Raw genomic sequence first — 27,191 nt, 5'->3', positions numbered from 1 at the left:
GAACTAATGAGATGCACAGTTGTGTTCAAAAGTGTTAGGATTCTTGTCTCAAATGATGTGGCTTGGTACATAAATTGATGTTAAGGTATTGCAGAAACATTGTTACTTAAATGAGACAGGCAGATTGATTCAATAAGAAACTTTTGTGTCAAATCTGAGAAGTTGTAAGTTTTTCACATAAGGTAATTTTGGGATATTCTACTATTATTTTTATTGAGGACATGTAAATTTGTAAATTTTATTATGTCTAAAAGCATGTGTTTTGAGGTATGGGGGACTTGATTACTTTGAAATAATGCAATACACTTACAACATGCTACATATCCTATCACTTGCAGTTATGTACATTTTGCTCATACAGTAATGTTTGATTTTAAACCTGTTAATACGCACAAGCATATGACTATTGTTCAGCTTTAATTTCATTACCACTTCATTACTTCATTTCACTTCACTGCATTCCCGAAGCACTTGCACTTTTCATGGCTGTGAATTAAGCTGTAATTTTCAGGGCTGGGATTTCTATGTAAACATATACTTGTTTTTCGTTAGTTACAGTTAAAAGTTTTTCATATCTTTACAAATTAGGATATTTGGAGCAATTGAAAACATATTTTACTTTCCATATTTGTCCTTTAGCACTTTTTTTTTTTTTTTACAGAAAACTCTCATATATTTACATACCATAATTTAACATTTTATTTTAAATATCTTGAATATTTTATGGTTTCAAAGTTATTCTTCCAAGAAAATAATTTAAAATTTATTTTGCCAGGCTGAGTGGCTCAGAGAGTTGTGGTGCTGGCCTTCTGACCCCAACTTGGCAGGTTCGATCCTGGCTTAGTCTGGTGGTATAGGTATACAAATACGTCTGCCTCATGTCGGTAGATTTACTGGCGCATAAAGAACTCCTGCGGGACTAAATTCTGGCACCTTGATGTCTCTAAAATCTGCAAAAGTAGTTAGTGGGATGTAAAGCCAATAACATTATTATTATTATTATTATTATTATTATTATTATTATTATTATTATTATTATTATTATTATTATTATTATTAAATTTATTTACTAGCATTGGTAATTTGAAGATGAATCTGGTATTTCTATGAAATATGGAAAGGAAGTTCTTCTGTATGCATGTGTTTTTCTTACTTGCTGGCTTTGGCCTTGACACTTAATCCACAGGGACTCATATCCAAAAGGTTAAACTCTTGTTCTGTGACTAGTTTAAATTCTTATTTTTGTTACTTTAATGTTTAAGTAATACATCTTAAACTGTATGAGTGTTAAAATTTGATGCAATATAGATATCGGTATTACATTATTTTTCACTGTTCATTCCATATTTTACATTATTTTAATCCATATGTATGTACATATTTAGCCAGTTTTATTACATATAAAGTCTAGCCCTGGTAATTATGTATAAAGTATAAAAGTTAAGTAAGACATTTCAGGCCAAATGCAATAAAAATATACTTCAGTGAATGATCATAACAGGGTTTACGAGGATAATATACAGAGTGTACAAAAAAATGCCATCCAATAATTGCAGGCTGTGAAAAAAGATATCAGGACATTAAAATGAGGATAGGAACCAAACCTCTAACTAGCAGTTTCCATCCAGGTTCAACTGGGGGCAAGTAATGTAATGTCAGTTTATTTGAGATGTGCAGCCCAAATATCCCTTGAAATATATTGATGTCTTAAATCTGAGTTATGTAGCAAAACCCAATTTTTTAGTGTCTAAGCGTTATGAAACATAGGTTGAAGTTTTGCACAACTCTTCTTTCAAAAGTAAAAAGTGGAACTTGGACCAAAAAAGAATGACACAGAGACTCCCACCTGATAAATTATGTTTGCAAAATTACAGTACGTTACTTTTGCCTGGTTGACTGGGTGAAAATTGAGGGTTTGAGTGTTGGTTCCTGTCCTCATTTTAGTTGTCCTGATCCTGTGCATCACAAATCTTGATAGACTTATAGGAAAATGATCTCAACATAATATCAATATCATGATTATAGTACACCAGAAAATATTAAATGGTCATGGTTAATAATTAAAGAGACATAGCTACTACAGTAGTCTCACAGAAAAATCTTTCGGCACTATGGTTTGGAAAGATACTCAAAGGGGATTCTAAAGGGTGAAAGAAGCCATTAAGGGCAACTAAATCAAGTCTGCCTATAGAGTATGACTCAAAAATTAAAGAAAATTTGATTGATGGAGTGCTTTATACAGAGGAAAATAATCATAATCATCATATTACTCCTTCTACAATTCTTCTTCTTCAGTTCTGTTCCATTGCAGGTTCCATCTTATCCCTTCGAGGCTCAGTAGCAAAAGGAATGAAGAAAAAAGTATTTTGATCTTTTTACATGTTTTAATACACATGAAATAAGACACAAAATAGATCTTGTTAAAATTCAACAATCCAAAGTAGCTCACCCAGTTTTCATATGGTACCTTGAAGTACCACCAGCCACTTCATTACACCACTCTAAGAGAACACAATAAACACACAGTGTAATGGTTACAGCTGACTGACAAAAACAAGCTTAGGTGTCAAAAAGAACATAAAGCATGGAACACCTATAGTTCTGTAGATACTTCAAAGTGCCAGTTACATTTCAAGGCAGCAGAACAGGAAATAGGCACTATGTATCAATAGGTTACATTTTAATATAAATCTCCCTTGTGTTTCATACATCAGTATCAAAAGATTTGTGATTTTGTGGATATTTCAGCTAAAATGAAGTAAAACTGAGAAGTCCCAAAATTAGATGGATGTTTGAGTAGCATATAAGAAGTCAGTGCTGTTCTCTTGTGTCATATTCATGAATCAGGCCATCTAAAGGTTTCCAATGACTTTGTTAGGTACTGCAGAGTACCGTCAGGACTTAATGTTACTGTCCCAACATTGCTGTGATTTTTATAGGGCTAAATTTGCAATGATACTTCAAAGTACCACAAGGACATACTGGTTATACTGGTCTTGATCATATTAATTTTGCTCCGGGTCTCCCTCCTGCTCTTTTTCTCTCAAACTTAGCCTGCATAATCTGTTCTGGTATCCTTTCCTCCTTCACTCTATTTACATGTCCAAACCACCTTAGTCAATTCTTCTACATTCTGTCATTCAACGTTTCTACTCCAATTTCCTTCCTAACATTTTCATTTCTCACTTTGTCCTTCCTCAATTTTCCTATCACACTTCCTAGGAATTTCATTTCACTGGCTTCAATTTTACTCTCCTCTCTTCTTGTCACTGCCCAGGTCTCCACTGTATTTGTCAGTATGAGTGTATAGTACATCTTATACATCACTTCCTTGGTACCTCCTTCTTCCAAACCAGATTCCATACATTCTGGAAGAATGCGTTTGCTGGTTGCACCCTTTTGTTAATCTCTATATCCAGCCTTGCATTTAGCATTAGTTTGCTTCCTAGGTATTTAATAATAATGTTATTTGTTTTACGTCCCACTAACTACTTTTTAAGGTCTTCGGAGACGCCCTAGGTATTTGAAGCTGTCCACAATCTCAAGGTTCTGACCTCACATTCATCCACATTACAGTTTTGTTATTACATCTAAGATTTCATTAACTGATAATCGTGAGGCAATTATTAAATAAGATATCAAAATCTTTCATATTTCATTTTGCAAATATGAACATTTTCTGCTATATGATATATTATGCATCATTTCAGGGAGGTGTGAAAGTTCTGGTGACAGGACCTTGGTACTCCACTACCTCACCATACACAGTTCTTTTTGACACATTCCCAGTGCCTACCACATTAGTTCAGAGTGGTGTTCTACGATGTTACTGTCCAGGTGAGACTTGAATTTTAAAAACATTACTGTTGTCTTGCTGTATAACTTGTTATTTTTGTTTCATTGTTGTGTATTACTTGTACTGTTGTTATCAGTAATAGCAAAATTCAACTACTTTGACTAAAGTCTGGAATTTCTGATAAGAAATAATTTTAATTCAACTCTATATTTTAAATGTTTGTATTGTTTCCAGAGAATAAACTGCTGTGAATTTTTATGTTGGCTCTTTAAATATGCATACGGTGGAATCTCCATACAATGATTACTGATGCAATGATAATCCCCTCTGTAAGGATAAAATATTCTGGTCCTGGCATTAATTCCATTAATTCAATGTAAAATTCCTCTTGATTTAACAATACTTTCATTAATGATAAATCTGTCCATTACAATTGCCTCTGCAGACCCCAGCAATGTGCTTTCCTTCTGATGCTATGATAATTCAAGTAAAAAACGAATTAGAAGCATGCATTACTGCCATACAAAAATTGAACTTTCCTCTTATGTAGGGACAGCAAGCGAGAGTGTTCATAGCTGTATATTTACATGGGGGGTGAGTTTGTGGAAAAACTCATGAGAACTCGGCAGCTATGGAATTCCAATAAGATCTAGTTAGTGTGCATACCAGAATGATTTAAATTTCTGGACTGTAGCTATCGGACAGCTGCTTAAAACTAAAATAGCCCCTTCGTTATCTCATTTTGACACATTGTATACATATCAAGGACTGTTGTAACTGTAGCAGTGAATCTTGATGCAATTAGGTCTCTTTGTATTTCTCTACCAATGAAGAGGAATGTGAAACAGATAGCCGTGACACCACAGGTCTGGGGAAAAATGGTAGAAAAAGAATAATAATAAGAAAAACAGAAAAACAAGTGGTATTCTAGTATTGAGAATTTGCTGTATTTAGAAATTGCATGTCAATATTTTTGGTGGGGGGGGGGGGGGTGCCGTACTGAGTGGCTCAGACGGTTGAGGCGCTGACCTTCTGACCCCAACTTGGTAGGTTCGATCCTGGCTCAGTCCGGTGGTATTTGAAGGTGCTCAAATACATCAGCCACGTGTCAGTAGATTTACTGGCATGTAAAAGAACTCCTGCGGGACTAAATTCTGGCACCTCGGCATCTCCGAAAACCGAAAAAGTAGTTAGTGAGACGTAAAGCAAATAACATTATTATTTTAAATATTCTTGGTTCTTTCTTGACAGCTACAAAAACTGATTTTGGGATTGATAGGGCTTACTATCTTTCTACAAAATAAAAAGTAACCTGGCATACTAAATATGCAAGTGATCATCACAGCACATGTCTGTATTGGATGATAACTGACCTTCGTGGTCAATTACACATTGGACATTGGTCTGAGAAGCCAAATTTCAGTGATTCTATCTCTGGCATTGAGTACCTTCTTTCTTATTGCTGAATGTAAGTTCACAAATCTGTATACTTGATTCACAGAACATCGAACTATCCTCATATTGATTTTTTGCCTTGATTAAATATTAATATAGTAACTTACTTCAAATTCCAGGGCATCTGTTTTAATTCTTAGCTCTAGTAACACAAATGACGTACTTCATACACATGTATAAAACACGTTATCTATTCAAGTCACTTAGATTAATGACCAAAGATGTAACTAACAATGACCACAAGAATCATAATGCTAGAAATCTACTATATTATGAGACGAAGATATTTCATTCTCAGTGATATTTGAAGAAAAAATATAATTTTAATAGAATGATTTCAATGAAATTTTATATCCAGGAGCAAAGAACTTGTTTTATCATCATAAAAATGTAATTATTTGGGTTTCAAATTGCCCCAGCAATATCTCCAACTTCTTCTAAACTTGTTTAGATATTGACCTTGTGGATATTCAAAAGGGTAAATACTCATTAAACAGAGGAAAAAATAAAATTGTTAAATTTCTAAGTATGGTATACTCAGAACTACCTAACAGAATTCTTCTAAAATCAAGAAATACTACTAGTGGTAGTTAAATTTGGTCGCTTAACAGGAAACTACCTCACTCCTCATTTTCCTAGTATTACTCTTCACTGATGTCTAGGCCATCTGTGACAGCTGATGGCAGACCTGTTGAGGATTAAACCAGCCTTTGGGCCGAATACTCAACGTAACATATCTCAATGTCAGTCATATCAAGTTCAGTGTAAGGATAACTTTATGGCTTCTGCCTACCTGTGACAACCATATCTAGTCTTCCCTCCTGCCATGAACTCTCATCAAGAATTTGTACTGGTATTGAAACAGATGAAATAGAAATGAAAATGAAACATAAGTTACGAATTAAATCCGATCAAACAAGTCTGGGACCAACTTGAGCAATGCATCCAAGTGAGCAATCCGCCACCTCCTTCAACACAAGTTCTTGAAGATGCCCTTTTGTAACAATGGGGCCGTCTGCCTCACGAGAATCAAGGCCTGCTCAGAATCACCCACCTATGTGTATCTATCTATCTATCTATCTATCTATCTATCTATCTATTTACACTGTTCAAAAAAGAAATTTGGTCACATCTTTAGATATTCCTAACTGCATTGTACAAATGCATAGTGGAATAAGAATTGGACTATTATGGCAATAACATGTCCTGAGGGCTCCACTGCCATCTGGAGGTTTGGGAAGTGTCATTGTCAGTTGAATGGCATGAGTGCCTCAATTTGAAGCATGTGCAAAGATTGGTCTGTGCAGAGTGTTGTGTTTAGAAGTCATGGCTGATGCTGAGGACTGAGATAGGCAACGGAGAAAGCAGTTGTCATTGAATGAAGCCATGTGTGCACAAACTCTGCTTCAAGAAGGCTACTCACAGACGTATATTGCCTGAATGCTTTGGGTTGTTCATAATACAATTTGGTACCTGTGGAAACATTTCCGGGAGACTACAAGTATTGCCAGGCACCCTTTCATGGGCTGCCAAAGGAAAAAAACCCTAGGAAAGGATATTTTGTGCATTGTTTGGAGATTTCTGCAAGAGCACCATGTACAGTGAATGGAGTCACCATCCAGAAGTTCCGACTTGAATCCAATAGAACAATAGAATCCAATAGAACAAGCCCTTGAATATGCCCTTTTAGAACAGTAGGGATGTCTACATCAACTAAACGTGTAGCGCCGTGTCAGAAGCTTGAGAAGGCATTGTGAAGCTGTTATCCTTGCAAGGGGAGGCAATACTCCTTTTTAAGATGCTTAATTACCACTTAGCTATTTTGGAGTATGAACAGGGATAACTTTTTTTATGACACATTATGAAATGACATCTTGTACAAAGGTAATCCCAAAAATAAGGTCTCCTATTTTTTTATAAATACATAGACCTGTTTATTTCTACAATGGTTTACATCATTTTACAGCTTGAACATTTAGCTATTTTTCTACATAATCACCATTTTGGTCGATGCATTTTTGTAGACGCTGTGACAGTTTTTGTATGCCCATGTCATACCATCTCGCCGCCATGCTTTCAGGAAGTTTTGAACCTTATCTTTCACCTTGTCGTCGATGCTGAATCGCTTTCCAGCCAAATGTTCTTTCTTAGGGAACAAGTGATAGTCACTGGGTGCCAAATCAGGACTGTAGGGTGGGTGGGTGATGATGTTCCACTGAAACTGTTGCAGGAGAGCAACGGTTTGCCGAGTGACGTGTGGGTGAGCGTTGCCATGGAGAATGTTTACGCCCTTGCTCAACATTCCTCTTCTCCGGTTCTGAATTGCCCGTCTGAGTTTTTTCAGGGTCTCACAGTACCTGTCAGCTTTAATTGTGGTCCCAGCGGGCACAAAATCAACCAACAATACCCCTTTTTGATCCCAAAACACAGTTGTCATGACTTTACCGGCAGACTGAGTTTGCTTGAATTTCCACGGCTTTGGCGAGGAGGGATGCTGTCACTGGCGTGATTGTTGCTTGGTCTCAGGTGTAAAGTGGAACACCCAGGTTTTGTCACCCATGACAATTGAGTCCACAAAGTTCTCCTGTTTGGCTGCAAAGTGTTGAAAAAATGTGTGGGAAGAATCAACTTGTTGCCGCATGTGGTCTTCAGTCAGCATGCTTGGCACCCATCTTGCGCACACCTTCTGGTATTTCAACTTTTCCGTTAATATTCTGTGAGCAGTGCTTCAGGAAACCTCAGGAACTAAAGTGCAGAGATCATCTAGGGTGATCCGCCAATCTTCACGCATGATATGCTCAACCTTCACAACTCTCGATGAAAATTGATGGTCTCCCGCTCCTTTGTTTGTCATGAATTTCAGTCCGACTGGCTGCAGACTCTCTACACCACTTACATACATTCTTGACATCCATGCATGATTCACCATACACTTCCGTCAATTAGTTATGGATTTCAATCGGCTCAGTACATTTTGCGTTCAAAAACTGAATAACTTCGTGCACTTCGCACTTGGCAGTAACAACCAATGGGAGCTCCATTCTCAACGGCTGCCAAGCCAAGACTGAGTGTTTCAGCGTGGCATGCACATGTTTATATGCAAGCGTGGGAAACACTCTTCACAATATTGTGACCAACAGACCATACTTTTGGGATTACCCTCATATTGAGTGTCCAATGGAAGCTTTTCAATTCAATTCTTAATTGTTGCAAAGAAGAAGGTTTGTTCTCATTGTATATCTGTTTTCATTTCAATATGTGTGCATATTATTGATAAACATGTAACATAGTGTCAATATATCTTTTTTGAGCAGCATATACATCTGTGAATGTTGTGTTTTTATAGAGGTGTGAATTTTTATGATTATTTGGACATAGATGCCCCAAGACTTAAAAATAGATATTATTTCAATGTTTTCCTCAAATGTGTGTAGTAAACTTCAAGGAGAAACCTTGCTCAGGATAGCTGCATAATGTCACCTTGACCCAGAACTGAACCACTCAAACCTTTTTTTTCATCCCTGTAGTTGCACATGTCCTAGTAAACATGAACATATGAGAGTTTTGTCACACCTTTATCATTTTAAATATATAGGGCTCATTTTAAAATGCCCAAGTAAATATTGGATGTACTACATTAATATTTAATTGGCCTGTAAATGAAGAAATGATTATCCTTAATACCTGGTAGAAATTTATAATGTAGAATTATCTCTAACATTGTTTTTTCCATGGAGATTAAATTATTTTATGCACTAATGAACAAGAATACTTTCTGTAGCAGACAGCTTTTGCAATATCTACTTGTTCTTGTGTATTGCAGCTCATGAAGTGGGTCTAGCCACCTTACAGGTGGCATGTGAAGGCTTCGTAATCTCAAACTCGGTAATATTTGAATATAAGAAGCCTCCACGAGAAGATCGCGTGCCAGCATGTGAACCTCGGCTTGAAAAGAGCAGTGACAATCTCCTTAAATTTACTTTACTTCAGCGTTTGGAGGCCATGGATGACCGTTTGCAGATCAAGCAAGAACCTAGTGGATCTGACCTGGTATGGGTCTGTATATTTGCTCACTATAAGAACTGATTGGAAGATGTGTTTCTTTTCAGTAATTAATAGGATTCAGATAATTATGTGCTATACTTTTCATAAATATGTATTTACATGCTTAAAAGGTGGAAAATAATTATCCAAAGTATGTTCTTAAATTTGTACTATAATTATGCCCTCCAGTTTCTCGGAAATATAGTTGAAACATCCAGCTACAGGATTAAACCAGTCCACAGTATAAATATTCCATCAGATGTACTTACTGCTAATCAGGCCAGTGCTTTCTGCAGTTTCCAAATCCTGAAATACTTACTGCGGATGCACGTAATGAAAGTATATACAGTATGTGCTGTTTTCCAATTTTATTCTAAAGAGTGGAAGAAAAAGGCACTTCAGAACCTTTCATGGCACTGATTGTTTCATCTTATACTGCTTCTAGAATACATATGTTCGATTGGCATAAAAAATGAATTAAATTTTGCACCCCAAACATGCCTTTACAAACATGCACAGTTAGACAGTCAAACATGGCAAAACCTTTATCCATGAATTGCCCTCAGATGCTCTAAAACTTACTATTTGGTTTTCATCAGCAATTTTAATTTATACAGAAAAATACTACAAGAGTATTTTCACGTGCAGGACACGTAGAACAAATACGCCCAAATACGCCCAATATACCCTAAAGCACACAAGTTTTCATAGTTTCCAAGTGATAACATATACATAAAAAATGTTTCAGTAATTCTACTAGCTGATTGACAGTATCTAGAAAAAAATAATTCAAAAGAAAAACACTATACTTATGCCACTCGGTACTATACATGAAACTGCTTATACTGGAGCATTTTGCATGTGTCTAAAACACACATACACATACACACAGAAAGAATAAACTGCTTTGATTTCACAAATTAAGCCATGCTTAATGTAAAAATAATCACACTCTCTATGTCATTCCTAATGCAAAAGAAGAGAATACACACCAGTTGAAACTTCTTTCTATGCTTAAGCATTACAATCCACAACAAACAGCATTTTCAAGTTTTCAAAAAGAAACCTATGCCTATTTTCAGCTAAACAATTTTGTATTTCAAGAAGCTCCTCTGCACATTAGATGAAGTTATAGGTACTTATTTAAAACATAAAATATCTGACAGAAAAAAAAAAAACTTCTTCATTGGGCTGCAGATCTCTGTTGTCACTAAGGACACTACTTATTTGTGAAAGTTTATTGTACACCAGATTCTTTGATAAGGTGTTCCATAATTTCACCAAAACGTGTTTCTGAGGTTCCCCGGGAGAATTCTCAAGATTCTTGCAGACTTAAGGAATATCCTGCAGAGCTGACGAAATTAGTATGTCTTTCTTTGAAAGTTTCACGATAGTGGAACTTATGAAAGAAAAGTTAGATTTAATGTATAACAAGTCTCCTTGGACTCCCATTGCACACATGGCTTCTAAAGACTCACTAATGCACACAGTATCATTTTTTTTTTTTTCGAGGACTGATTTTATATGCTCAAAATTGTCTGCATAATAACCCAGCCGAGTATCTCACCTGGTGCACACAGGTTTCAGACAAGACCAACTATTTGGTCTTGTTTCAGAGGTAGTGGCAAATCAGTCCACCCCCCGCGGTGTAGGGGGAAATGCACCCGCCTCTCATCCGGCAGCCCCGGGTTCGATTCCCGGCTGGGTCAGAGGTTTTTAATTGTAAATGATTAATATCCCTGGCCTGAGGACTGGGTGTTTGTGCCGTCCTTAACGTTCCTTTCCTCACATTCAACACACTACACTTCCTCCATTCCAGTTACACACAAGGTGCAAGTAGAAGTAAAAGATCTCTATAGGTCAACATCCTGAACAAATAGTGGTGTTTTTTTAAAAGTGACAAATCAGTGGCACACTGTTTAAATAAACTCACTTGGTTGGGTGCTTTAATGAACACTTTCTTCAATGCTATTACTTTGTTCACATTTGGAAAAATACTCCTTACTGTTTCAGCAACACGGTCCATACCATGCACTAAACAAGTTAAAATGATTCATCTTGCTATACAGAACTTTCAACTCTTGGCATGATTTAACCATGTAATGTTAATTAATAGATGCACTTTATCACATCAGATGCCACCAGGCATCACAGCATCATTAAAAGCTTTAGCCAATGTAATAACTGTTATGTTTTCTCAAGAGGGACCGCGATCAGTAAAAATGGTGATGGATTACATTTTAAGGCATCGACTATGATCTTGGCTATATAATGGCCAGTAAAATCAGTCATCTTGTCCATTGTAATTCATACTGCATTTCCCAATTTCATCAGGAATTCTGTGCTTTGTCTCACAGTCATAGTAAAGTTTTGGTAAATAGTACATATGCAGTGTTAACTCATCAGGGAGAGGAAGTTTGATGTACTTTTCTAGTGTTTTACTGGATGCTGCAGTTTGTTAAATGGTAGATCAGCTGCAAGAAATGCTTGACAAATATATTTTGAGAACTGGCAGTTTGCTGGACCAGGTCTCACATCTGCATTTCAGAAAGCAAATTTTACGTCAGGTTATTTAATGATGCATGTTTCACTTTCTTGCTGTCCCAGTATGTTGCACAACCTGCAAACACATGTCTGCAACTATGGGTTTCTCATAAATGTAGCAAAATAATACAGTTCCATCAGTTTTAAAAACGCTTCCAAACTTCTGCACAAAATGGTTCTACTCTTCACACTTTTGGGATGCATGTTATTCACTGAAACGAGAACTCCACACTGTCATTCTATGTCTTACAAGTTTGGCAGACCACTGTAATTTCAGGTAAAATTTCCTGTTAAGGTGCAGACTAGTAGAGGGGCATAGGCTGATGGCTCCAGCACATTGCTGTTCTTAATGACTGGGAAATTCCCATAATGAAATAGAATACAGAGGTAAGGGTCCTCCGACAAAACAGAATAGCCAATTGCTAGAGTTCAGAGGATCGAAATTTCGACAAGAGACATCTAAGAAGTAGAACTAAACACTAAATATAGGAATATGTACTTATGAATAAATATGACAAAAATATGTATTTAATTATAAAAACAACAAAAATATCTAAATAAATACAACATATTTATTTAACTTAAGAAAATATTTAAGCACATAATTATCCCAGTCTTAGTAATTAATATACATAGAACTGTGAACCTCATTTACTATTAAAAAAACTTTATTTGCCTTATAAAATATTGAATATAAAGTATTCTGGTATCTCCGCTCCTTTAAAAACATCTATGGGCTTGAACCTCGCTGTCAGCAGCCCTGAAGGTGGTTTTCTGTGGTTGTCCATTTTCACACCAGGCAAGTGCTTGGGGCTGTACCTTAGTTAAGGCCATGGTCAATTCTTTCCCACTCCTATCCCATTGTCACCATGAGACCTATCTGTGTTGGGGCAGCGTAAAGCAAAACTTGTAAAAATATATATATGATATACTGTACCACCAAGCAACAGAGACTTCCGTAAAAATTTTAGTCTACCTTTTACGTGAGTAAAATTTGATGTTGTCTCTTTGAAATCAGGCTAGGATAATACTGGAGAATGTTGCACACTCTTCAGATATATTAATCGAAACAGTTACAGTTTTCAATAAAATCAGAGGCCTGGCTGAATGGCTCAGATGGTGGATAGCTGGCTGGCTTTTAGGGCTCAAGTTGGTAGGTTTGATCCTGTCTTAGTCTGAGTAATAAATGAAGGTGCTTAATTATCACAGATCCACATCTGTAGACTTACCAGCATATAAAAGAAATTATTATTATTATTATTATTATTATTATTATTATTATTATTATTATTATTATTATTATTATTATTATTATTATTATTATTATTATTATCCTAGGGTACCAGTGGTGAAATTTAAATGAGTAAATAGAAGCTGCCTGAATTTCACTAAAACACATCATTGTCTAGTGCATAAAATAACCATGGAACTGTCCACAACGTCAGAATGTGCACATTACAAGCCAGATATGAACACCACATAATATGTTAATTGAATATCACAGCCTACACCTATCTGAAGGGGTCCTATTGTCAGAATGCACAAAGGTTTATTGAATGGTGCTTTGCGGATGGTAATGGTCTGTAATATGATCTAATTTCCTGTGATGGTTTCACAAGTTTCAAGTAGGTAAATTAGGTACGTCCATCAGACTATAGTGAAGGTGGTTTTTTGTGGCTCAGACTGTTGGACATTAACTTTTACCACTGAATCACAATTGAAAGCTGTCAACTGCATATGAAATTTATACTGGATGACCAGAGATAGAAGACTTTTGTGTGGTGAGGAACAGGTGGCTCCATCAAATACATTCCACTAATACATCATTTCATTGTCCAAAAATGTAATCACAAGATTCTTTCCATGTTCCCAGCACTTGAGACAGATGAACAGTCCCCCTTCTTCCTTCACAACATTCCTCAAAACCTTTCACTCACTGTACCCTCCCACAATGACCTGGAACCAGCTGTGCAGGCAACCCACACCAATTGTCATTTGAGCTTTCTTCCCACAGCACAGTAATGCTTTAACGATTTGCCACACGAACGCTCAAAGCCTCCTCGTGGAGGCACAAATGGCTGAAATTAAAACCTTACCTATGCCTTCTAGTTTCCACACAATACTAGTTTCCGAATCTTGGTTAAAACCACACCACGCAATTGAAAGACTGTAGCTGACTGGTTATACATTGTTTAGATCTGACAGATTAGATAAGCCCTCCAGGGCACCACTGCATATGTTATGACCAGTCTATACCCTAAAATAACCTGTAGGACTCCAGGTCTGCACCAGCAGAAACCAGAGTTCTTGTTCTTTAATAACCATGAGTGAAGTAAGATGTCTTCTCAGTTTAGTGTCTAAGCCACCGAATGCAGGTAGGTCAGTCAGTCAGTCACTGAGTCAGTCAGTCAGTCAGTCAGTCAATCTCAGTAACAGCATAACACCGAATTACAAGATCCGAAACATGTACAATACTTATTATTCTAAAATGAAATATAAAAATATTTACAAAATACAAAAGAAAACACAATATAAACTTTACAGTCTTACATTTTACACATTTATGTAAACAACAATATAAACAAAGGAAAATACACTTAAATATACGAGAAGAGACAGGAAAGAACAAGAAGGAAAATTAAATGATGTTAGAAACATCATGACAGTAGAAAGGATATGAAAGGAAGGTATCCAGGTTCTTGTAGATAGATATAGTTTTAAACATTGATGGAATATGTATATAGAAGGACCGCCAACACTTATGCTGAAAGATAAGAACAGAGAGATGGCACATAATAATAAAGATAATGCACAAATTCTAGCAGACACAATCAATAAATCATTGAATTGTGAAGAACCAAAAGAACTACTTGATATAAACACAGACATGCCCATTAAAACTCCACCAGAAAAAATCGATCCACCCATCTTTGATGAAGTTAAAAAAAAAATGTTTTTTCAATCACTACTGATCCGCTTTTAGGGCAGTCGCCCAGGTGGCAGATTCCCTATCTGTTGTTTTCCTAACCTTTTCTTAAATGATTGCAAAGAAATTGGAAATTTATTGAACATCTCCCTTGGTAAGTTATTCCAATCCCTAACTCCCCTTCCTATAAACGAATATTTGCCCCAATTTGTCCTCTTGAATTCCAACTTTATCTTCATAATGTAATCTTTCCTACTTTTAAAGACACCATCCAAACTTATTATATTGGTATTATATTGGTATTATAACATACCACTTAGTCGAGCAGCTCGTCTCCTTTCTCCCAAGTCTTCCTGGCCCAAACTTTGCAACATTTTTGTAACGCTACTCATTTGTCGGAAATCGCCCAGAACAAATCGAGCTGCTTTTCTTTGGATTTTTTCCAATTCCTGAATCAAGTAATCCTGGTGAGGGTCCCATACACTGGAACCATACTCTAGTTGGGGTCTCACCAGAGACAAATAAGCTCTCTCTTTACATCCTTACTACAACCCCTAAATACTCTCATAACAATGTGCAGAGATCTGTACCCTTTATTTACAATCATATTTATGTGATTACCCCAATGAAGATCTTTCCTTATATTAATACCTAGATATTTACAATGATCCCCAAAGGGAACTTTCACCCCATCAACACAGTAATTAAAAGTGAGAGGAATTTTCCTATTTGTGAAACTCACAACCTGACTTTTATCCCCGTTTATCATCATACCATTGCCTACTGTCCATCTCACAACATTATCGAGGTCATTTTGGAGTTGCTCACAATCTTGTAACTTATGTATTACTCTGTACAGAATAACATCATCTGCGAAAAGCTTTATCTCTGATTCCACTTCTTTACACATATCATTGATATATATAAGAAAACATAAAGGTCCAATAATACTGCCTTGAGGAATTCCTTAATTTTTACAGGGACAGATAAAACTTCACCTACTCTAATTCTCTGAGTTCTATTTTCTAGAAACTGAGCCACCCATTCAGTCACTTTTTTTTCTAGTCCAATTGCACTCATTTTTGCCAATAGTCTTCCATAATCTACCCTATCAAATGCCTTAGATAAGTCAATTGCAATACAGTCCAATTGACCTCCTGAATCCAGGATATCTGCTATATCTTGCTGGAATCCTACAAATTGGGCTTCAGTGGAATAACTTTTCCTAAACCTAAACTGCCTTCTATCAAACCAATTATTAATTTTGCAGACATGTCTAATATAATCAGAAAGAATGCTTTCCCAAAGCTTACATACAATGCATGTCAAACTTACTGGCCTGTAATTTTCAGCTTTATGTCTATCACCCTTTCCTTTATATACAGGGACTACTATAGCAACTCTCCATTCATTTGGCAAAGTTCCTTCATGCAAACAATAATCAAACAAGTACTTCAGATATGGTACTATATCCCAACCCATTGTCTTTAGTATATCCCGTGAAACCTTATCAGTTCCGGCTGCTTTTCTAGTTTTCAACTTTTGTATCTTACTGTAAATGTCATTGCTGTCATCAGTAAATTTTAATACTTGTTTAGTAATAGTCACCTCCTCTATCTGGACATTATCCTTGTAACCAACAATCTTTACATACTGCTGACTGAATACTTCTGCCTTTTGAAGAACCTCGCATACACACTCCCCTTGTTCATTAATTATTCCTGGAGTGTCCTCCTTGGAACCTGTTTCTGCCTTAAAGTACCTATACATACTCTTCCATTTTTCACTAAAATTAGTGTGGCCACCAATTATGCTTGGCATCATGTTATCCTTAGCTGACTTCTTTGCTAGATTCAATTTCCTAGTAAGTTCCTTCAATTTCTCCTTATTTCCACAGTCATTTCTAACTCTATTCTTTCCAACCTGCACCTCCTTCTTAGTCTCCTTACTTCGCTGTTATAATATAGTGGATCTTTACCATTCCTTACCACCTTTAAGAGTACAAACGTATTTTCACATTCCTCAACAATTGCTTTAAACCCATCCCAGAGTCTGTTTACATTTTTATTTACAGTTTTCCACCGATCATAGTTACTTATTAAAAACTCCCTCATGCCTGTTTTAGCAGCCATATGGTACTGCCTAACAGTCCTACTTTTAAGACCTTCCTTTATTTCACATTTATTTTTAATTGCCACAAAAACAGCTTCATGGTTACTAATACCATCTATTACTTCGGTTTCTCTATAGAGCTCATCTGGTTTTACCAGCACCACATCCAGAATATTCTTCCCTCTAGTTGGTTCCATCACTTTCTGAATCAGGTGCCCTTCCCATATTAAATTATTTGCCATTTGTTGGTCATGCTTCTTGTCGTTCGCATTACCTTCCCAGTTGACATTTGGTAAATTGAGATCACCCGCTACGATTACGTTCCTTTCCTTATCGTTTCTCACATAGCTGATTATCTTATCAAATAATTCTGAATCAGCATCTGCGCTACCCTTTCCTGGTATGTACACTCCAAAGACATCAAGTTGTCTATTATCTTTAGAAATGAGCCTTACCCATAGAATTTCGTGCTTGTCATCATTAACTTTTTCGTAGCTTACAAATTCTTCTTTCACGAGAATGAATACTCCCCCTCCTACCACTCCTATCTCTACGATTCACTCTCCAGTTCCGTGAGAAAATTTCTGCATCCATTGATATCATTTCTCAGCCATGATTCAACTCCTATTACAATATCTGGTAAGTATATATCTATTAAATTACTTAATTCTATTCCTTTCTTTACAATACTTCTACAGTTGAGCACTAACAGTTTTATGTCATCCCTACTTGATTTTCAGTTCCCTGTTCCCTTAACACCGCTCCCTAGTGCACCCTGTTTCCCTGAATGTACATCCCTATAACCCTTCCAAACAAATTTTCTAACTTATATGTACCACAGCATTCAAGTGAAGGCCATCTGAGCGCAGATCCCTATCTCCTACCCATCCATTAGGATCTAGAAATTTCACTCCCAGTTTCTCACATACCCACTCCATAGTCTCATTTAAATCTCCAATCACCTTCCAGTCAGTATCCCTCCTACACAGTATTCCACTAATAACAATCTCCGCTTTCTTAAACTTCATCCGTGCTGCATTTATCAGATCCCACACATCCCCAACTATGTTGGTACTTATACTTGCTTGTCCTACGTTGTTAGTACCAACGTGAAACACTACCACCTTCTCCTTTCCCTCCTCCTTCTCTTCTACTTTCCTCAACATCTGCCTTAACCTAATTCCTGAATAACATTCTACCCTGGTACCCTTTCCTCCACACACTTTCCCGACATGTCTAACGATAAATCCCCCATGACCAGAGCCTCAACCCTACCCACCTCATTTGATCCCCTCCCCTCCTGGTCAGTCCTATCTTTCCTGACAGCTGCAGAAGCTACTTCCTCCTCCCTTTTCTCCAACCCATGACCCTGTTCCACCTGTCTTTTCCTATCCACTACTCCACATTTCCCTTTCCTACCTCTTCCCTTTCTCCTACTTCCAAACTTCTCGGCAACAGTTCCCTGTTCCTCATATTCCCTCGGTTGTTCTACCTGCAGTGACTTGTACCGATTTCTCACCGACACCTGTCCTGAATTTTGATCCTGAATGGAGCCCTTAGCCTGCAATCTCCTTCCCCTTAAAACATTAGACCACCTGTCTTCCACTATTCCCCCATTTCCTTCCAATCCCTCTATTACACCTCCTGTATCCTGTACATTGTTTGGAGACCTACTTTCCTTCCTGTCCTCTGAGAGAATCCTAATTATCTCCCTCAAGCTCTCCAACTCCTCCCTCATACTCCTTAATGCCTGACCACACCCACAGTTCCTACACTTGCATTGCTTAGCCATTTTTTACTAAATAATGAAAAGAAAAGGAAAAATAAGATAACTTATTCTGTGCAAAATAAAAATGAAAGGAAAGAAATATTGTCTAGGTTAGATTGCAAAGAACACACGACAGTAAGTTACTTAATATAGGCTACTGCTACACTACAATACTACTTATTGTACTATTTTTATTCCTACAACACGCTAACACGATGAAAATTGCCATTAATTACTGTAAACAGAGAATAATACACACGAATTACACAATTCTTAACTGCAGTTAAGTCTACCCTAATTACAACAACAGAATTTTAGTAAGAGAGTTACTACAGATACCACAGAAACGGTACTATACTATACAAATATTTCACAGTAATAGAATAAACACACTACTTTCTAATAAGATGCTATAATACACTACAATAAATTTAAACTACGTTCAGACTAAGTACAGATACTACAATACACTACAATAATTTTAAACTATGTTCAGACGTATTCTAATTACAACAGGTTATTTCCAAGCAAAAACAGAAAACAAAATTACCATTAAAGTTCGAAATTCGCAAAACTGCTCAAAATTATAGAATAGGCACTCTAATTTCTAATAAGTTACTATACTACACTACAATAATGTTAAAACTATGTTCAGACGAATCCTAGCTTCTTACTAAGCACCAATCAAGTCATTAAAGAACTGAAAAATTATAAAGTTTGTGGTGAAGACCAAACATTTGCTGAGTTATGGAAAAATGCAGTGGAATCAATTAGAGAATCACTTCACCAATGCTTGATTAAAATTTGGAATGATGAAATATTACCGGACCATTAGACAACTGCAGTAATCCACCCTTTACACATAAAAAGAGATAGAACAAATCCTGATAACTATAGAGGAATATCACTCCTGGATTGTACTTATAAAATATTCTTGAGAATAATTTACAATCGGTGCAAATATCAACTGGAAAAAGAATTAGGGGAGTACCAGGGAGGATTTCGACCATGGCGTAGTTGTCCAGATCAAATCATAACACTAAAATTATTAATGGACGTCTACAAAAGAGGACAGAAACAAATGATTATCACTTTCATAGACTTCTGGAAAGCTTATGATTGCATTCACCGACCTTCAGTATTAAAAATATTATGAAATTTTGGATTACATCCTAAATTAGTTAAAATTATAAGCTTAACGTTAACTAACACTAAATCAAAGGTAAAGTTTAGAGGAGAATTATCCGAAGCATTCACGATCAGAACAGGACTAAGACAAGATGATGTACTATCACCACTTTTGTTTAATTGTACTCTGGAATACTCGATGAGAGAATGGTATAAAGACAATAACAAAAATATAAAAATTGGATACACTAAAGATGAAATTAACCTAAATTGCTTAGGATTTGCAGATGATCTGGCAATACTAGCTAATAACATTAATGAAGCTTGGAATCAAATCACAAGTCCCCAAACTATTGCTATAAAAATAGGATTAACAATTTCATTTGAAAAAACTAACATAATGGCAGTAGATCCCCTTTTAATAAGCAGTGTTCTGATATGTGGCAAAGAAATAGAAATTGTAAAACAGTTTAAATACCTTGGAGAAACTATAACATACAATTTAAATGAAAAAATTTCTTGGACAGAGAGAATGAATAAATTATCCAGAGCCCAAAAAGTAACCAAAAATACATACAACAAGAAATGTTTGTCAATAAATACAAAATTGAAACGTTATAAGACTGAAGTCCAACCTGAAATAACTTATGGAAGTGAAACATTATTTAAACTAAACCAAAAGAATAACATATACAAAATTTTTAAAATAGAAAGAAGAATAGTAAGAACATGCATTAATACAAAGTACCAAAAAGAAGGAGAATGGGGCATCAATCCAAATTCAGCAGTATATCAGGAAATAGAAACTATAACGGATTTCATGAGACAGAAGAGAATATTCTTTGGTCATCTGTTGAGAACACCTCAAGACAGGTAAATACGCAGAATTTTGGAAAAGCTTTTGAAACAAAAGCAACAACCTGTCTGGATGAAAGAAATAAAAGAAGACATGAAAGAATTGGACATAACACTGGAGGATTTAAATAATAAATCAAACAAAGTAAATAAATTGAAGAATTGTAAAGTTAGATTCCTACCAAAATGTGATAAAAGAGAAACAACTAAAAGGGTATTTTCAGAAGAAGAACGACAATGAAGATCAGATTGAATGAAGAAATACTGGAAGATCAGAAAAGATAAAAACATAAAACATCATAGAAGACCAGACAGAAATTGACTACAGTGGTCCAATGTGGCCGTAAAAGCACAATAATAATAATTAAAAAAGAAGGACCTTCAGGTAAGAGAAAGCTGGGAGTAAGGAATATGGAAGAGGGTCTTCATTCTGGAACTGCGGGATGGGACGTGGATGTGGAATACAAAAGTAATTCTGGTGACCTAAATAAACAATTACCTGACTTGTATAGTAGCCTTAGGTCAGCTACTTTCCTCTGAGCAGAAAGAGTTTTGAGAGTTATTTTCACAAACACTTGGTTAGCACTCAAGCTGCGACAGACAGGGACCTTGGCACTGATGATTGCACAGAAGAAATATTGGATACGGTCAAAGTAGCTAATATACGGTCAAAGTGGCTAATATTTTAAGAAGAAGAAGAAGAAATGGACCAGGCTGGAGAGGCGCATAGGAAATGTAGAATGCTCTGCGGGCATTTACATCTGTGATGTCAGAAAACCTGTAGAGTTGACCAAGGGGTGACATAGCACGTGAGGTGATCCTGATTCTTTGTGAGACAAACAGTAATTTACTGTCAAAATGCACTCCCAAGTCTTTCCAATTATCAACAATTGAAACTGGTTGGTTCAACAGGTGATATTTGTGAAGTATGGGGGATAGACATGGCATGATGGAGGAGGATAGCCAAGTTAGTTAGGCAGGAGCTCCCAGGAAGGAAACCATGCTGCTGGAGGGATATGTAGGGAACTGGGTGATAATTTGCAATATCTGACCTCTTTCCACCCTCAAGAACTGGTGTGATATGTGCAAGTTTCCAGGAGCTCGGAAAGTAGCCAATTGAGAACTAACGATTGGATATCACACTAATAGGGTATGAAAGAGCTACTGTTGTATTCCTAAGTAAGATAGGACTGAGACCATCAGGACCAGTTTGTTAAATTTTTTCTGACAGAGACGAAAGTAGCGAGTACACTTCAGATTCAGTGGTAGAAATATTATTGAGGCTGTGGGAAGTAACAGGTTTGATTTTAGGAAAATCGTCATACTGAACAGGTTTAATAAGGTTAGAGTAAAATATTTATTGAACAATTCAGGTCTATCTGCTGCACTGGCTACAGAATGATCCCAGTTTATTACTTCTGGTATTCATTTGTTGTCTCTTCTGTTATTTATAAGTGACCAGAACAGTTTACTGTTGTGTCTAACTTTGACACATGCTCCATTAATATATTTGGATATATTATGTGACATAGAGTCTCAGATACAAGATTTAGTCTCAGATAATTCAAACATAATTATAATGGGTGACTTGAACATAAACCTCCTTGAACATAACTCTCCTCAGATAACCCAACTTTTAACCTCTTTTAAAGCTTCCACTTTATCTTTTCTTCCTCTCAGTGCTACACGTCACACATCTTAATCGACCTCTTTGCCACTAATCAGTCTGAATTAGTTCTTCACCACGGTCAAATTAATGTCTTAGGTATATCGCGTTATGGTGCTATATTTATGGTCTATTCTATTAAGAGTCCCAAGTTTAAACCAAAAATAATTTCATATCAAGATCTACAAGGATCTGATAAGAATAAGCTTTAACAAGATGCAGTTGCAGTCCTATGGTAGGACATATTTAAGCTTAAAAACATAAATGATGAAGTGACTCTTTCCAATCAACATATGACTGAGCTGTATGACAGACATGCCCCCTAAAAAGAAGGCTTGAGTATCGCAGAAGCTAGCTCCCTGGCTCTCAGATGAGATTACAGCACTAATGGCTGAACTCAACGCTGCTCATAGAAAAAATTGCACTCCTGACAATCTATTTAACTATAAGAGACTGAGAAATGCTAGACCCAAGAGATTAGAAATGCTAAACTGTGACAAACTCGCAGTTTAATTCAACGAAGTGTTCCAACACCTGTGTTGTGGAAATCGATAAAGAGCTTTGGCATTACCAAAGAACGAGACGACGACATAAATATATTCTTGGAAAAACTGAACGATTATTTTGCATCAAGCTGCATATTAAATGTAGCACTTGCATAGGAAGTTCTAGATTGGAATTATGTAAAGACGTGAACTGACAGGGAAAATTACTTCTTCCAATCAGCAGAGCACTCGCAAGTAAGATTTGCTATAAATCGGATAAAATCAGTTGTGAAATGAAATGGCACTATAGGAATAGAAATGATAAAAATTATTCTGGACATGACATTACCTGAACTAAGTAATATATATAACTCTTCCCTTGTAGATAGCACATTTCCAGAAACATGGAAAGAGGGCATTATACATCTTCTAAGAAAAGTAGCTTCCCCTTTCAAACCATCCGACTTCTGAGCCATTTGCTTACTTTCTGCTTTATCTGAAGTGTTATAGTTCATTGTTTAAAGACAAATAACAGACTGCATGATGACTTACAACTTACTTGACCCACTAAAATCTGGTTTTTATCAAGCACACAGTACTAGACTGTACTGCGGCACTGTTGAACATCACATAAGATATTTGAGAAGCAATGGACAATAAGGAAGTGACAGTTTTAATACTTCTAGATTTGAACAAAGCTTTTGACTCTGTTGATATTGACATTTTGTTATCTAAATTGTATTCCCTCCACTTCTCAGACTGTACTCTCCTTTGGTTGCATTCCTACCTGTATGGCTATTGGCAGTGTGTTTCAGATAGGATAAACAAATTAACTTGGCAGTCCATGCAGTGTGGTGTTCTCCAAGGTTCGGTGTTAGGACCCCCTTCTTTTTTCTGTTTTCGTTAATGCTGTCTTCCAGAACCTAGCGCACTTCAGATACCACATTTATGATGATGTACAAATTTACCTCCACACATCTCCAGATAAAATATTTTCATTCATAGTAAAACCAATCAGGATCCAACATCATTTTCTTCCTCATCTTTGAGAGTTGTGGTATTATATTATACCCAGCAAAGACGCAAACCACCATCCTTGGATATCCAAAGTTACAAAGACCATTCGACCCAGGATTTCATCTTTAATGTAATACTAACCTACCATTCATGTCATCATTAAAAGTACTAAGCGTTACATTCGACGATAACATGTCATGGACAGTGCATATTACAAAAGTCACCCAGAAAACATTCTCCTCGTAGCACATGCAATATTGCTGCTACATTATGTAAACATTTAAGTATGCTTTTTTTAAACATTAAATTCAAGAATGGATGCAGCATCATTTAAGGAATTATATCCTGAAAAAATCATCATTAAGAAGCACGTACTTTAATGCTAAGTGTTTAGATTTGTAACAATATATGTTTTATATAATTGTAATTATCAACTTGGATATTATAAAGTAAGGATGTCTTGCATGTTCTTGAAGTATCGCTGATGAAGAGAATGGTACAAATTTCTGTAAACATGTGTAATTAATGAATAATGTAGTTTAACTATATTTACGTAAAAACAATAAATACTGACAGGGAGGACCCATTAATAACTCATAGTGTTTATTTGATGATCTCAGTCAATATGGACCAATATACGACCAAAACATGGTCAAATTTGTTAATTTTGCACAGGCTGCACGAGTATAACTACTTATTTCCTGAAAAACGTTTGAAAAAGCTGGTAGAAAATCTAGTTTCCCCTCAGTTCAACTATTATGATTCAATGTATAGGGACACTGAGCCCAAGTTATTGATCAGATTGCAATGTTGTATAAATGCATATGTTTAATGCATGCATAACCTACAGCACTGTGATCGTGTAACGCCTTCATACAACCACCTACATTGGCCCCGACTAGAAATCCATTGCATGAAATCTTTCATTCTTAACAGGCATTTTACCTTACTTCATATTTCAAATACCTCTCACCATGTCACAGTCGTAACACTAGATCTACTAATAATTCCGTCCTTGTTTTACCTACCCATAGAACTGCCGTTTACAATAATTCATTCATAGTACTTTCCTGCAGTGAGTGGAACCTCCATCCTGAAATTAACAGAGGGTTAAGGCGACACTACGGAGATGAAAATATATTTTTACCTAATGCATGGATTTTCACGAAACTTTGTGCAAATGTCACCTACATAAAAGTAGAGTTATCACAAACATTTCTTTCATATACAATTAATAGTTTTTTCAAAATAAATTTTTCTTATGAAATAATTAATTCTATTTTTTTCATGAAATTCAATTAACATGTTAATGTAAATTCTTAATTAGGTATATAATACTTCTTTTAGAAACACTACATATTGATTTTTTTGTACATAATTTATATAAGGAGATATATTGTACTAAAATTTTGTGTAATTTTTACGTTCTAAAATTTTGGACCTAAAAATTCCTGCTACTTGAAAAATTCAGCAAAAAAAAAATTCCATATGCAGGTTTCTTAATACAGCTGTGGTACATATACCATACAAATTAGGCTGTACCTCAATTAAGGTTACAGTTGCTTCCTTCCCACTCCTATCCCTTTCCTATCCCATCGTCGCCGTACGACCTATCAGTGTTGGTGCGACGTAAAGCAAGTTGTAAAAAATCAATTAAAAATATTATTTGTATTAATTTAATCATTGTAATGTAATACAAAGTAATACACAATTATAGGCTTATATCAGTGCCTGGTTAGATGGAAGAGAAGGCCTGAAGGCCTTAATCTTGCCAGGTAAAACAAAAAACACACACACGCTTGCTTGCTTGCTTGCTTGCTTGCTTGCTAAGTGTGAGACAGTTCTTCCTGTGTGTATGCTTCTGACCTAGCAGTTAACTGGAATCAGGTTGAATGCAGTTACAACAGAATCAAGAACACAAATTTCATTATAAAAAGACCATGTAGCAGGTATCATCTGATAATTATTGTAGAGTTCTGCAATTCTTCCAAGACTTTTTTCCCTAACATCTTTTGCTAGAGGATTGTGTCAGTAAAATTTTCATAACAGGAAACTTTTCTGATAAGAGTCATTCACTTTATGATTTAACATTAAGATGCTCAAGGTTGGAAAGTTTCCTTAATAAAGTGGTTTTTAAGTTGGTGAAAGATCCCATGAAGAATCTTGCATAGCATAGGAGACATTATTGGGCCTTTATGTTTTTTTATATATATCAATGATATGTGTAAAGAAGTGGAATCAGAGATAAAGCTTTTTGCAGATGATGTTATTCTGTACAGAGTAATAAATAAGTTACAAGATTGTGAGCAACTGCAAAATGACCTCGATAATGTTGTGAGATGGACGGTAGGCAATGGTATGATGATAAACGGGGATAAATGTCAAGCTGTGAGTTTCACAAATAGGAAAAGTCCTCTCAGTTTTAATTACTGCGTTGATGGGGTGAAAGTTCCCTTTGGGGATCATTGTAAATACCTAGGTATTAATATAAGGAAAGATCTTCATTGGGGTAATCACATAAATATGATTGTAAATAAAGGGTACAGATCTCTGCACATGGTTATGAGAGTATTTAGGGGTTGTAGTAAGGATGTAAAGGAGAGAGCTTATTTGTCTCTGGTGAGACCCCAACTAGAGTATGGTTCCAGTGTATGGGACCCTTACCACGATTACTTGATTCAGGAACTGGAAAAAATCCAAAGAAATGCAGCTCGATTTGTTCTGGGTGATTTCCAACAAAAGAGTAGCATTACAAAATTGTTGCAAAGTTTGGGCTTGGAAGACTTGGGAGAAAGGAGACGAGCTGCTCGACTGAGTGGTATGTTCCGAGCTGTCAGTGGAGAGATGGCGTTGGAGGACATCAGTAGATGAACAAGTTTGGATGGTGTCTTTAAAAGTAGGAAAGATCACAATATGAAGATAAAGTTGGAATTGAAGAGGACAAATTGGGGCAAATATTCATTTATAGGAAGGGGAGTTAGGGATTGGAATAACTTACCAAGGGAGATGTTCAATAAATTTCCAATTTCTTTGCAATCATTTAAGAACAAGCTAGGAAAACAACAGATAGAAAATCTGCCACCTGGACGACTGCCCTAAATGCAGATCAGTATTGATTGATTGATTGATTGATTGATTGATTGATTGATTGATTGATTGATTGATTGATTGATTGATTGATTGATTGATTGATTGATTGATTGATTGATTGATTGATTGATTGATTGATTGATTGATTGATTGATTGATTGATTGATTGATTGATTGATTGATTGATTGATTGATTGATTGATTGATTGATTGATTGATTGATTGATTGATTGATTGATTGATTGATTGATTGATTGATTGATTGATTGATTGATTGATTGATTGATTGATTGATTGATTGATTG

The 27,191-nt window shown here is 36.0% G+C and overlaps 1 protein-coding gene across 1 annotated transcript in view; it reads left to right on the top strand.

Moving 5' to 3' along the window:
- The window catches only part of Camta (Calmodulin-binding transcription activator), a 705,348-nt gene that overhangs the window by 353,096 nt on the left and 325,061 nt on the right, over nt 1–27,191 (top strand). Inside the window, exons 13-14 of the mRNA XM_068226037.1 lie at nt 3,711–3,837; nt 9,075–9,301. Coding sequence (XP_068082138.1) covers nt 3,711–3,837; nt 9,075–9,301 — 354 coding nt within the window. The remainder of the gene's footprint in view (nt 1–3,710; nt 3,838–9,074; nt 9,302–27,191) is intronic.

Source organism: Anabrus simplex, chromosome 2 (genome assembly GCF_040414725.1).
Source record: "Anabrus simplex isolate iqAnaSimp1 chromosome 2, ASM4041472v1, whole genome shotgun sequence".
Lineage (NCBI taxonomy): Eukaryota > Metazoa > Arthropoda > Insecta > Orthoptera > Tettigoniidae > Anabrus > Anabrus simplex.
Note: the sequence above shows the minus strand (reverse complement) of the source record. Positions and strands in the feature narration are given on the sequence as shown.